General features: G+C 39.6%; 1 protein-coding gene across 2 annotated transcripts in view; it reads right to left on the bottom strand.

The window, feature by feature from the left end:
- The window catches only part of taf3 (TAF3 RNA polymerase II, TATA box binding protein (TBP)-associated facto), a 189,460-nt gene that overhangs the window by 46,595 nt on the left and 129,053 nt on the right, over nucleotides 1-13,812 (bottom strand). For both annotated transcript variants that reach the window (XM_078552981.1, XM_078552982.1), the window contains one exon: nucleotides 4,057-5,861. In XM_078552981.1, coding sequence (XP_078409107.1) covers nucleotides 4,057-5,861 — 1,805 coding nt within the window. The remainder of the gene's footprint in view (nucleotides 1-4,056; nucleotides 5,862-13,812) is intronic.

Below are 13,812 nucleotides of genomic sequence, written 5' to 3'. Positions count from 1 at the left end.
ACAATTACTTTTTGTTCTACCTAAAGGTCAGCTATTTTATAAGGGGAGGGGAGCAGGGGAGGGAAAGAGAGGAAGAGAAAATCAACATTAAAATTCTTCAGAAAAAAATCACAATCCCATTCTTCAGCTTTTACAACCATTGTGTCTGTTAGGACTGTAGAAAAATGATTATGCAATATTTTAACTACACCACAATTTCATTCAGAAAGCACAGCTGGCAGCATCCTTAAGTGTGGTCTGCTTTTTACCCACTTCTAAATCTCACACCTGTGTCACTGTGGGGAATTGTTACAATTGATACCACCCACCATCACCCCTATCCTCATCATAAATGGTGGGATAATTGAGTGCTGGCCTGAAATCATTGAAATCACGATGCACCACACCGTTGACGAGCACTGCAGAAACCCTGCTTACTGTATCTGGGAAGAAAAAAAAGATTGCAACTCCACTAATTTTAAAAAATATATTTTTCCTTTTCCCACCTATTTCTATTATTATTTTAAAATTTATTTCCATCCATTATTTTATTTCCACCTTTTAGCCTATTTCGATCCCTTCCTCCCAACTCACCCCCACTCGGGTCATCTGTCACTTGCTCATCCTGCTTTCTACCCTTAACATCACTATTAGCACATCCTTTAGCTAATATCACCACCGTCAACACCCCTTTGTCCTTTTGTCTATGACATCTTTGGCAATCTCTCCCTAGCTTCCACCTATCACTGGCCCTCTATCCAGCTCCACCTGTCCCACCCCCCTTAAACAGCTTATATTTCACCTCATTTCTATTTCTCTTTAGTTCTGATGAAGAGTCATACGGACTCGAAACGTTAACTCTGTCTTCCTCTCCACAGATGCTGTCAGACCTGCTGAGTTTTTCCAGCTACTTTAGTTTTTGTTTTTGTTTCAGATTTCCAGCATCTGCATTTTTTTGCTTTTATCTTATTGCAATTCCATCTGTTGCCAAGCTGGATATGAGTCTACTCTTTTTGATTCTCTTACTTAACATAGATGGTGTAATGGCCCTAGGGATTTAGAACACTTTAAGAACCAGAAATCCTAATTTGTCCCCTTTGTTTGATCTTAACCCTAGCACAGAAACATATCTCTCACCACCCCTTTCCTCTAGGAACACGTTTAGTTGTTTCCGAAATTACTTATTTCAATTGATACTTATTCCAACTCTCTTTTCTGTAATTACTCCCTTGTCTACTTACTCTCAGTTTTGGAATCATTTGAGCATTGGCAATTTATCTGAATCAGCTTCATTAACACTAAACATAATTCTGAACACTTTTTATAGGGCTCCCCTTTTCAAATACAGACAAATTTCTCAAACTTCTCTCAAAATTCAGATCCCTGAAACACAAATAATTTTATCTTTCTCCCTGTGCCATGGTAAACAATATTTTTCCTGTGGCAAGATGGGTAATTATTATGACTGGCTTTTCACATTGGATCCATCACTTTTGACTTGTATTCTACTGCTCTGCTGATACAGCCTCTTTCTTGTGGCCATGCATTTGGATACAGTGATCGTAAAATTTCAAAATGCTAATAACTATTTATAAATATATAAAAATGCTATACAATAACTATTTAATTCAAAATATGTTCCTCATTTTTATATTGCAAATTAATTATTTAATATTTGATCTACACGGGTTTTACCATCAACTGTCCCAGCATGTCACAGATCTAAATCCGTTCGGATGGTTGCACTGTTTCTCAGTATCACCTGAAAACCTGTTCTTAACATTCTGTTCCAACTCACTGGTCCAAGGACAAGTCCAAAGATTGCCTCCTAGAGGGTTCTAGTAACAACCACATTTTAGCAGGAAATGTTTACTTTTTGACTGCCCTTTCTTATTCCTGAGTCAACTATGTATTCTATAATGTCATTTATTCAATGACTCTTTCTCTACAAGATTATAAGCTGAGAAACTTTGTCATATGCTTCTTTCAAAAGATTCCAGTGTTAAGAGTTTCCAATGCATTTCCCTTGTCCGCCAATGTGAATTTTTGAAGAACTTAAGTCAATTATGCAGGAATTCATTCTTTATCAATTTATGCTGAGAGGATGCTTCCCTTCATGGGGGTATCTAGAACTAGGGGTTACAGTTTCAAAATAAGGGGTCTCCCATTTAAGACAGAGATGAGGAGGAATTTCTTCTCTCAGAGGGTCGTTAGTGTTTGGAATTCTCTTCCTGAGCAAGCAATGGAAGCTGGGTTTTGAATATAATCAAGGCTGAGTTAGACAGATTTTTGACTGACAAGGCTTATGGGGATGGGGATGGGGGGTGGGGTGGGTAGGCAGGAAAGTAGAGTCATGGCCACAGTCAGATCAGCCATGATCTTACTGAATGGCGGAGTAGGCTTGAGGGGCCGAATGGTCAACTTCAGCTCCTATTTCTTAAACTTCTAAAATTTTCTTCACATTAGATTCTTTTGAAATTCATTTAAAAGATTTTGCCTCCCACTGATGTAAAGCTATGATTTTTAGATATGCCTCTGCTCTTCAAATACTAGCATTATATCTGCATTGGTATACTTTTTAAATAAGTTCTTTACATTGAAGTTGTATTCATGGGAACACCACCAGCTGGAAGTTCCCCTCCAAGCCACTCACCTCCTGACTTGGACATATATCGCTGTTCCTTCACTGTCGCTGGGTCAAAATCCTGAAACTCCCTCCCTAACAACACTGTGGGTGTTACCTACACATGGACTGCAGCGGTTCAAGAAGGCAGCTCACCACAACCTTCTCAAGGGCAATTAGGGATAGGCAATAAATGCTGGCCTAGCCAGCAAAGCCCACATCCCGTGAATGAATAAAAAAAAGTGAAGGACAACATGGTAGATCACAGATTAATCAATTAGTCATTCACTAGATGGTTTAATTAAGACATTTATTTCTCAATGAAAGAAATATATGTGCACACATCCTGCAGGGCACTATGGATTTGAAATGCCTGTGAATAGAAACAAGTTTGTACATTTGAGAAAAAAGACAACTTCACAAGAAGTCAAATTTAATAAATGGACTAGATTACAAAGTTGGGCTGGTGACAGGGTTTAAAGCAAGATAGTGAGGGGCCATTAATATAAGACTCCTTTGTGGAGTACTAGAAATACATTGCCAGTGGATTTGTTCGCAGTCTTATATATAAGCACCATTCTTTTCACCTGGATAAATAATACCAGTCACATAAGCCCCTTTTTGGAGTGTGTTGCATTTTTCTGTTAATCTTCTGGGATTTAGATTCTTTTTACTACATACCTCAAGGCACAAACTGATAATGCTCTGTTTCTCCACATTTCTTCTAGGACACCCGTGAAGCGCCATCACAAAGTGAAAGCGTTAGAGTGGTTCTCTGAAAAATTCATTTTTCAAATCCTGTCTTGCAGCAACAAAACAACTTCGCAGCTTATCTAAGCAGATTAATGTAAATTACAATAGTATCTAGGGACATCTGATGTCTTCTGGCTTCATGATTTTCTTTACTACATATATGCACTAGAAAGAAAACCTCTGAGCTTTTGTATGAAGTTCAGCAAAGGCATAATTCACAATACAAACCTAAGAGTAGCACATGAAACAGTTTGGTCATTCATAAAATTTTAAACATATTTTAATCACCTCTCTGCGGTAACCCTTTATAAAATTTCTATACTGTAAACCTACTCTAACACCCAGCTTTAAAATACATAAACACCTGGAACTATTTCCTTGATGAAAACAAATAGATTCAAACCAAGTAAATAGCTAATTTAAGGGATTTTCTAAAACATAAGTTGTGGTCTGGTTCTGAAGCCACACACTGCAGCTGGAATTTAGAAATTCAGAGCTTTGTACCTGCATGAAGACCAGTTTTCCAAAATAGGTCTTTAAAAAAAGATTAATTAAAACAAAAGTCAACATTCTCACAGCAATGGCTTGTTAAAAATACTTAATACTGATACTGCTGGTAGTTTAATCTAGCTTAGCTATAGTCATACTCAACTATTGACAGAACACTGTTAAAGCAATACACACTTTATAGTACAGCTTACTTTTTCATTTTTATGCTTATCTTTTTCTTTCTCCTTTTCCTTCTTTTCCTTCTCCTTTTTCTCCTTTTCCTTCATCCTTTCCTTGTCCTTGTCTTTTTTTTTCTTTTTCTCCTTTTTGTCTTTTTTCTTGTCCTTCTCTTTAGACTTTTCCTCAAATAGTCTTTCTGGAACCATAGGAGACACTGCTGGCAAAACACACTGAGTCTTGACACTGCTTGGGGTGCTGAACAAGGGTAACGGGACCTCTTTTGGAATAAACCCAAGTCCTGTTGAAGGGGCCTTGGCTTTATGTTTATCCTTGTCTTTATTCTTTTCTTTATCCTTTTTCCCCTTTTCTTTATCTTTCTTCTTTTCTTTGTGTTTTTCTTTGTCCTTTTTAAAACTCCCATCTTTATGTTTTAACTTTACATCACCCTCATCAAAGTCTTTAATTCTAAATTTAAATGGATCTTTCTCGTGTTCTTTACCAAATTCCCTAAAAAAAATCTTGGACTCTTTGTTGGCTTCCTTTTCTTTATCCTTGTTTTTCTCTTTGTCTTTGCCCTTTTCCTTTTTTTCTTTGTCCTTATCTTTTAGCTTTTCTTTTTCCTTTTTCTTGATTTTCATCTTAATTTCTTTCTTCAGCTTTTTCTTCACATCAGATGAAGATGCATGCTTTGTACGTTCTTCATAGAGCTTAAGAAGAGGTTCTGGAGTTGGTGGGGAAGCAGAAGGGGAGGACAGGTCAGGCATGGATGCAGGCACAGATGGAGGTGTACCTAAGCTTGCCTTCCTGACAACCTCATTAATAGAATCATCCAAAGTCCATGACACATTTGTGCTAGTTGTTGGCCCAGAAGACGACACTGGGGTTGCACTGCCCCTGCTAAAGCTGCTAGATAGGGAAAGCATCCGTGGTGTTGATGATTCTGAAATAGTGAGTCTTCTGGGACTAGTGAAGATTTCGCTTTCTGATTCGGACCCAGAAGAAAACTCAAAGGGGTCTGGCTCACGCTCAGCACAAGCACGAGCTATAACAGCATCAATAGAGTCATCAATACTCTTATCAGGCACTGGCAATTTTTTTGGCGACATATCCAAAACATTTGGTTTCTCCAATTCAGTTGTTGTATGTGGCTGTTTTGTGTGAATATTTTCTTTACCAAGTTTTTCAGACCCTGAATTACAGACAGACAAAGGTGTTCGGTTTGGAGTTTCATTCTTGGCAGTGGAATGAGAAACATTTGCTGGTATTTTTGGACTTTTAGGACTTTTAGGGCTTTTTGTACGCATAGGTGATTTTTTGTCTGATTTCAATGAAGCTTTTGGAGAGCGAATGGGACTTCCTGAAAGTGCCAACTGAGATCCTTTAGGGGATTTGTTTTTCTGTATTGGTGAAGAGGAGACTTTAGATTTAACTTTAGATATGAGCACTTTTGAATCTGAAGATTTGGGGGTTGAAAGTTGTGATGGTTTTGGTATGGGTGCAAGCATCGGAGGTTCAGGTGAGAGAGGCAATGAGCCAGAATGATCTGGTGGTGCAACTGGAGATAAAACAGGAGGCACCCTTTGAGAATTGATCATACTCAAGGGTTCCCTTGGTTCTAAGACACCATCAGGGCTCTCCATTTTACAGCCAGCTGTTCTAGCTCGCTTTGCAACTGGTAAGTCAACAGAGTCAGGGCTTTCGAGTGGTCTCTTGCCCAAAAGGTTTTCATCATTAACAGCCTCTTCCTCTTCCATATCCTCCTCTTCCTCTTCAAGGGGAACCTGCATAGCTTCTGCTGATGTACCTCCATCAGTGGGGACCTGCTCCTCCTCTTCCTCTGTCAAAGAAAATGCAATATTAGAAAAGATAGAACTTGCATTTATGTAACAGCCTGTCATTTCCAATGAGTTTCACAACCAATAGCTTACATTTGAAGGGCAGTCACTTGTTACGGAGGCATACACAAAAGCAAATTTTCATAAAAGGATTCAGAAATAACAAATTAGATTAATGACAAATTAATCCACTTTTGCCGGTGTGAGAGAAATGTTGGACAGGATATTGGGAATACTAGCATGTCTTGCTTGAATGGCGTCATGGTATCTTTTATGTCTGCCTGCATTGCCATGACAGGTAAACAAGTAAAAGTTTAATGTCTCATCCTAAAGGAAACAACCCCAACAATGTTATAATTTCTTCAGTAGTTCACAAAGTGTTAGCCTAGTTTATGAGCTTAATTCCTCAATGGGCTTAAACAAAAACCTTCTTCCCACATTTATATTTGTGTTCGGCCACTGACTTCTCTAGCTTGGATTGTTCATTTTTGGTGGTCAGGTGGAGCTAAAACTGCAAGATTTTATTAGGGCTGGTAGCTAAGAGAATACTGGATCGTAACTAAATGCAAGTTGTCATTAGACTGGGATCCTATTTACAGTGCTCTTCACTTTGTTCTGACATCGCATCTGACGGGTCAGTGTGGATGTCTGTGGCTCAAAACTATTGAAGTGTTATATATGCTGGAATTGACATAGAAAGAGTAAACGGCACATCGCACCGAATCATCAAATAAGGTTATGAGTTACAATTTTGGTCCCTGCTACAAATTTCAGATCTGCATTAGATAATTTCTTGGGTTCAGCGCCACCAGGTAATCTGTGTTCCTTTCAACTAGGAGCTTACCTTTACCACCCAATATCTAGTCATGTGATAGTGTGGATTATGAGTACATATGGGGCATATTCACAATACCTCTTCTTCCTGAAGATTTAGCATTCACACATAAGAAATTCTTCCTGCCAGAGGACTGGTTTCTAACCATTATAATTAATGTTGCTCTTTCTTCCCACAACTGCACCCTTCAGATGTGATGTCAGACCAAAGTGAAGAGCACTGTAAAAAAGACTCCAGTCTAACAACGTGTATTTAGATATCTTTACAAGTAAAATAACCTAAGGCACTTTTTTTTACATGAGTTAATAAAATTTGACCATGAGCCACATAAGGAGATATTAGGACAGGTGACCAAATACTTAGTCAAAGAGGTAGGTTCTATGTAGCATCATCAAGAAGAGGAGAAATGTAGAGGGAAGAGGTTTAGGGATATAATTAAAGAGCTTAGGGCCAGGCAACTGAAGGCAAGCCTGTCACTGGTGGAGTGGTGTGAATCAGGGGTGCAAAAGAAGCCAGAACTGGAGAAGTATTGGGATCTGAGATTTGTAGGGTTAGACAGGTGTCAGAGGTTTGGAGGAGCAAGGTCATGGATGGATTTGAAAATGGGAATGAGAATTTTAAAATTGAAATGTTGCCAGACCGGGGACCAACACAAGTCAGTAAGCACAGGGGTGATGGGTAAATGAGCCTTAGCTCAGGTTAAATATGTATGTTATGTTAAGACGAATGAGTATAGAATAACTCGTGATATGATCATCAGCAGGTAGACAACACTTCCGAAACAGGGATAAGGTAAGTTTTATGTTCATGTTTTACAGCATTGGTTTGAACGTAGGATCATCAATATCCTACAATTACTAATCAGCAAGCAATGCAAGGCCCACCTTGTTGTGTTAGCGTAAAACTCAAACTGTTCATTATCCAAGTGTGTTCACACTTGGTGTTTAAGTGGCAAACAGATTAAAGGCAAGGTGAACAAAAATCAACCACACTCAAAAAATTATACCCTCAGTAATAGTACCTCCTTGTTTGGAGATTGCTATGAAACCTGGATTCAATTTAGCAACTTGTATCTTGCAATATCCACAAAGTTCAGAAAAAAATGGAACTGTTAAACAATTACTGACACTGACCTAAGTTGCATATATTTTGTTATTTCTTGTGAAACACAGAACAGCCTGTTCCCCGACAAGTGCTGTAAGAGAACTTTATATGGCAGTATGTTTTATGTTAATCATATAATCATTCAACTCATCATGCCTGGGCCAGCTCTCAGAGCTTTCCACTTAGGCCCTTTTCCCTGCCCTTTCCCATACCCTTACGGTTTTCTTTTTCAAATATTTATCCATGTCCCTTTTAAAAGCTATTATGGATTCTGCTTCCACCTTGCTTCTGATAACACATTCTGTGTCCTAACAAGCAGTTGCAAAAAACAAATTCTCCTGACCTCTCCCATCCTCTTTTGGTACATTTATGTGCTCCAGTTTTCCCTAGTTATCTCAATGAATATCCTCACAACTGCTGGGCAACTTTATCAGATTTTGTGTGTTATACTGAAAGTTCTCTAATCTCTCTGTGTATTGTCTCGGCCCAGTCACCTTGGGAAGGAAGAGGTTGCCCCCTGCTTGGTCAATGGTATGAGTGAAGGTATCTACAGGGATCCTGACACATTAACCTTTTAACATCTAATTAATGAACTCTGCTGCAAATTAGCATTTTCTTCTTAAAGCTGCTTCCATGTTAGGTTTAGTATGATGTTAGTGCTTTTGGGCTTTGACATTTGGGGGATCGCACATCCAACAGCAACCTTGAGTGTCCCCAGTAGCGAGCTTTAGTAAAACTACAAAGTTCTAGAGGTGTCAGCTGTGGCTCAGTCCATAGCACCCTCGCCTTTGAATCAGAAGGTTGTGGGTTCATGTCCCACTCCCGGAAACCAAGAACTGTGATTGTACTCAAAAGAGTTGCAATCAGTGACTGTTGATAACTCGAAAGAAAAAAAAACTACAAAGTTCACTTTGGAGTTGCATTGTAAGCCGAAGCACAGAGGCCTAAAACCGATATAAAGGCAGCTTGAACAGTGAGTAAATGAAAGTCAGGAAACTGAAAACAAGTGATCTCATTAGTTAGAGGTTATGTTAACAAATAATGCATACCTATGGATCAAAGTATTTTTTTTAAATGAAAAGAAAAATGAAGCTTCTTCATGCATTTTTATTCTCAGGTCTACCTAATTATTTTATTTCCTTCTGCTTTGAGACTTTAATTACAACAATACTGCATTTATTGAAAAAGCCACAGGGAAATCGTTTACACTGGCCACAGGAAATGAAGTTCTGCAGTGCTGAAATCTTAGTGGGGACCTCATTTCTACTTTCTGACTGTTTTATACAATTTGACAGGAATAGCTATAGGACAAGCTTTCTATTGATTTAACGGCAGTGACCAACCTGCATTACAAAAGGAAACATTGCTTAAGTTATGCTAGAAGAAATTCATGCACAAAATGCTTTTATTTACAGGGAGATTGCAGCAGAATATTCTGTTGAGACATCAGGAAGAGGCAGAGAAAAACGGGGGAGGAAGAGAGGTGGGGAGGACGGTGAAAAGAAAAGGAGAAAGCTACACCATCATAGGTAGGAGAGAATGCTGCTCTGTGTTATGGTCCCAGCTGATGTTACTGGGATAAGCCAAATCCCAGGGAGGAACCCGGCTTGGTAGGTCCTAACCTTTATTTTTTTGTTAGATACGTGGAGAGTGGCTTCTGAACAGAGTCACAGGAGTCAGCTGATAAAACTTTTAGCTAAAGAACAAAACATTTATTAAACCAGAAAAGATGAATTATATTATAATACTCCTTCACCCACAGCCATACCTTTACAGACATATGCAGATTTGTAAGGATAACACAAGTTACAAAAGCTATCTTACACTACAATGTTAACAGTAAGTACACAGTCCATGTAAACAAATAGGTGACCTGTGGTCAGACACATCACACCCTGAAACCAAGTGACAGATGGCACCCCAAACAGATACTACAGATCTCTCATCAACTCCCCCAGAAGCTTGTCACACCATGAGTCAACCGGTCTCACTGAACTCCATCTTTCACACGAGGGTTTCCAATCTCCACTCTCCAAGAACTCGCTTTGGAGTCTTCTCCCAAACCGATACTTTCTCTCAGACACCTTCTGCAAGGGTCCACCTCCAGAGTTTCGAACTCTCCTTCCAATGTTCCTCTCACCGGAATACCACATGCATTCAAGCTTTCTTCCACGCACTCTCTCACTGACTCAGCTAACAACAGAATGCCACTGCTTCACAGGCACATAGTGAAGAGTTACAGACCTACAGCTGTCTCTTTGGACCTTCTGGCTTTTTGCTTTAAATCTGCTTCCTGCAGCTTTCTTCTCTTTAAGTTCGAAGCTTGGAGCCTTCCTCTTTGCTCCTTACTGTCACTTTCACAGAACAAGGCCTTTTCCGGAATCCTGTTCTTCTTGGGACTCCTCCTTTCTGGCTCACTCCTTGGACTTGGGACCTTTCTGGAAATCTGCTCTTTCTACAGTTCCCTCTCCCAGTATCTAGTCTCTCTGGAATCCTGGGACTTGCTATCTGTCCCTCTGCTGTCCAGTCTCTCTGGCAACTGCTGCCAACGGAACTCAAACTGCTTTCAGTTTTAATCTTTTCTGTGGGGAGAATTTTCTGTGGAGACAGTGTCACATGAGCTGGGACATGTCTATGAACTTTGATAAAATTTTTTAATAAAGTTATAAACCCTTCATGAAACCTCATCCGCCTGTAGATGAGGTTTCATGAGAAATGCGAAGGCCGCCTGGGCTCTTCGCCTGCCCGCCAACCTTAAGGTTGGACGGGCAGCCCAGACAATGTTTAATTAGCTAATTAATGGCCTTAACAGGCCTTTGACAGTTTGGCGGGCATGCAGCCGACTCCGGCGCGCGCCCGCTGAACTGAAATCGGAATGACGCGCAGTGATGTCGTGACGCACGCCTGACGTCATCGTGTGTCATTTTACGCGTCGGCATGCGGGGCCCACCCCCGCACGCCGAACGGAAGATTCTAGCCTGTGTGTGTGTGTGTGTGTGTGTGTGTATGAGGTGGGGGGGCCTCCCTTTTTGGACCCCTGTTAATGGCAACAGCACAGTTTTTTTCCTACACTTGTTTGCTTGAACTCTCCTTCAAGAGTTGTAAAAATCTCTGCAGGTATACAAACAGAGCTTTAGACCTCCTGTCTCCACTCAAAAATGAGACTAGATCCCAGGTTTCACCTTTTAACCCACAAATAGAAAACAAATATGAATTAAACTTAAAGATATACCCTATTCTTAACACACCCAAATGCACGTATAACTATCTCTATTTCCTAACATCTGAGGAAAACACATGTCCACTGCCTTACTAATGGCCTACGATGCAAAATGGCTATTCTCTAACAGACGGTGAGCAGCACTAGAGATGCTCCAATTAATTAGAAATAAACTGAAGTGATGCATTGATAAAATTTACAATGATTATAAAACAAAACAAAATATTGCAGCTGCTGGAAATCTGAAAAAAAAAACATAAGCTGCGAGAAACACTCAATCGGTCAGGCAGCATCTGTAGAGAAAGGAAGGTCCAGTTAACGTTTCAATGTCATGACGTTTCGTTAGAAAGAGAAATCGTTCATCTGTAACATCTTTCGTTCTGACTACAGGTCAGCAAGTTGAAACGTTAACTGTATTGTCCTCTCTGCACAGGTGCTGCCTGAGTTGTTGAGTATTTTTTCTGATTTTAGCACACTTCATGAACTGTTGGTTCACATGAAATCGTAAGCTAGTTCCTCGCTTAGTTCTATTCCAACTGATCCAACCATAACATCTCCAGCAATGGCTTCTCTCCTGACCAATGTACCATTACCGTTAAAATCCTCCAAGGGTTTATGCTTGGCTTCCTCCTGTTCTCATCTGCTGCTCCTTGGTTCCATCATCTAAAGACATGAGGTCAGCTTCCACATGCATGCTGACAACACTCCATTCTAGCACTCCTCCACTTCTCTCGATCCCTGTCTTGCCTCTGTGTTGTCTGACTACTCGTTTGACATCCAGTCTTGGACGAGCTTCTATTCTTCCCTGTTACCATTGGGAAGACCAAAACCATTGTCTTTTCCTATTACAAACTTCAGACTTTTCCCACCAATTCCATTCCTGTACCTGGCCATAGTCTCAGGAAATCAAACTTCTCTCAACCTAAGTGCCCGTTTCAATCCGAAGCTAGCTTCTTGTGCAACATACACCTATACTTCGCCTCATCACTGGTGGCTGTGCATTCAGCCAGCAGGCTTCAAGCTTTTGAGTTAGATTCCTAAACCCTTCCATCTCCTCCTCCTACTTTACAGCCCTTCATAAAACCTACTGTAATGACTAAGCACGTGTTCACCTCTCCTAATATCTCCTTCTTTGTCTTCCCATTGCAACTTTTGATTAAGCCCCTGTAAAGCAACTTGGGACATTTTCCTATGTTAAAGGCACTAGATAAATGCAAGTCATTGCGGTTTTGGTGGTGACGCTCATGAATTATGTGACTGTCATTATTTGATTTATTTTGTCTAAACAATATGGCTCCAACATATATCAGTCAGTTTTTACTGAAACAAGACAATTAGCTTCTTGTTAAGATACTACTGGTACTACAATTTCCAGAGATTTAGAAGGGTGCTGATGAAGACAGATTGCAGCTGAACACAAGTGGTCTAAAAATGTCAGCACAACCCAGAGATGGAATTACAGCCCTCAATTGTCACCATAGCATCTGTTAGGCATACAGCCATAGCCAAAAAGGTTAACAAAGCTAAGCACTATTTAGCATATAGAGGCCTTTTTGGGAATTCAATGAAATTAATGTTTCATCAATTCATTATTTAAAAAATAACTTGAAATATAATTGACTGCTGGGACAAACCTTGAATGATCAAATGCAGCATGTAAAAAAACAATGAAAGGATTAGATCTGGAAGGATAAATGAATCAACAGCATTTCACAATCAAACATGCTACTTTGTCCATCAGGTTGCCAAAGCTGCAAAATATTCCAGCACTCAATTTGGTAATTGAAATTTTCCAACAATTGAGAACTGTTGTGCGAGGAATGGTGCTGACATCTGAAACTTTGCCAAAATGCTGTTTGGTAGAGACAAATGTTAGCAGGATGCAACAATCATGAAGCAGAACATTACGTGATCTATGGAACTGAAAGTATTAAAGGTGGTTTGGATGGATGGATGGATCCTCCCATCATTTCGATGGATGTGTTCAGCAAGGAGACCAATTGTTCACTGTCAAGGCGATGTCGCTTCATATGCGATGTTAAACCAAATCTTGATTTGCAGATCTGATTGCAAATGTCACATATGAAATCACTGTTAGAGGGGTGGATGAAAGCACTGGCTTTATGGCGTGCTCACTTGTCCTGAAGGGACCTGACTCTGTTCTCAAGTAAAAGTGATTTACAAGGTGACTATATATGTAGCTGGTATGTATCAGAGCAAAATAACTTTTGAACACTTAATTGGCCAAGTTCAAAAAATATCAGTAAATAATTATTCAGGGCTAACAGAGCCCTTAAGGCACATTTTCCTAAAGAAAAGCTGTTCAAATTCACAATTCTTTGTAAATAGCAAGATGAAAAACTGTGAAGCACAGTTACAATGAGTGCAACAATAAACAGTAATAATGCTATACTGTATAGGAATACATAAATCCCATATAATTCAGACTGCTGCTTTCTCCTCCTGCCAGTATTATAACTGCAAGCATGATTATCATGATTGTGCTAGATCACAAAAGGAGCCAAGTAATATTTGCAGGAGGAATAAAATGCACAAATAGCACCCTGCAGTACTTGATTGAACAGTCACTTCATTTTTTAAAAAGTAAAAAAAAAAAAATCACTTTGTGACATCCGAATGCACAATTCTGTACTGCAGGGTAAAGCAACTACTGGACTGTGTAAGCACAGTAATGTAAAACAATTTACAGTATTATGAATGGCCTAATCTATATGTTAATACTAGTGGATCATATAACTCCTGCTTGAATAAGATAGGGGCATAGTTGGAGGGT

Source organism: Cetorhinus maximus, chromosome 12 (assembly GCF_964194155.1).
Source record: "Cetorhinus maximus chromosome 12, sCetMax3.hap1.1, whole genome shotgun sequence".
In the NCBI taxonomy this organism is placed as follows: Eukaryota; Metazoa; Chordata; class Chondrichthyes; order Lamniformes; family Cetorhinidae; genus Cetorhinus; species Cetorhinus maximus.
This window is presented reverse-complemented; position numbering and strand designations above follow the sequence as displayed.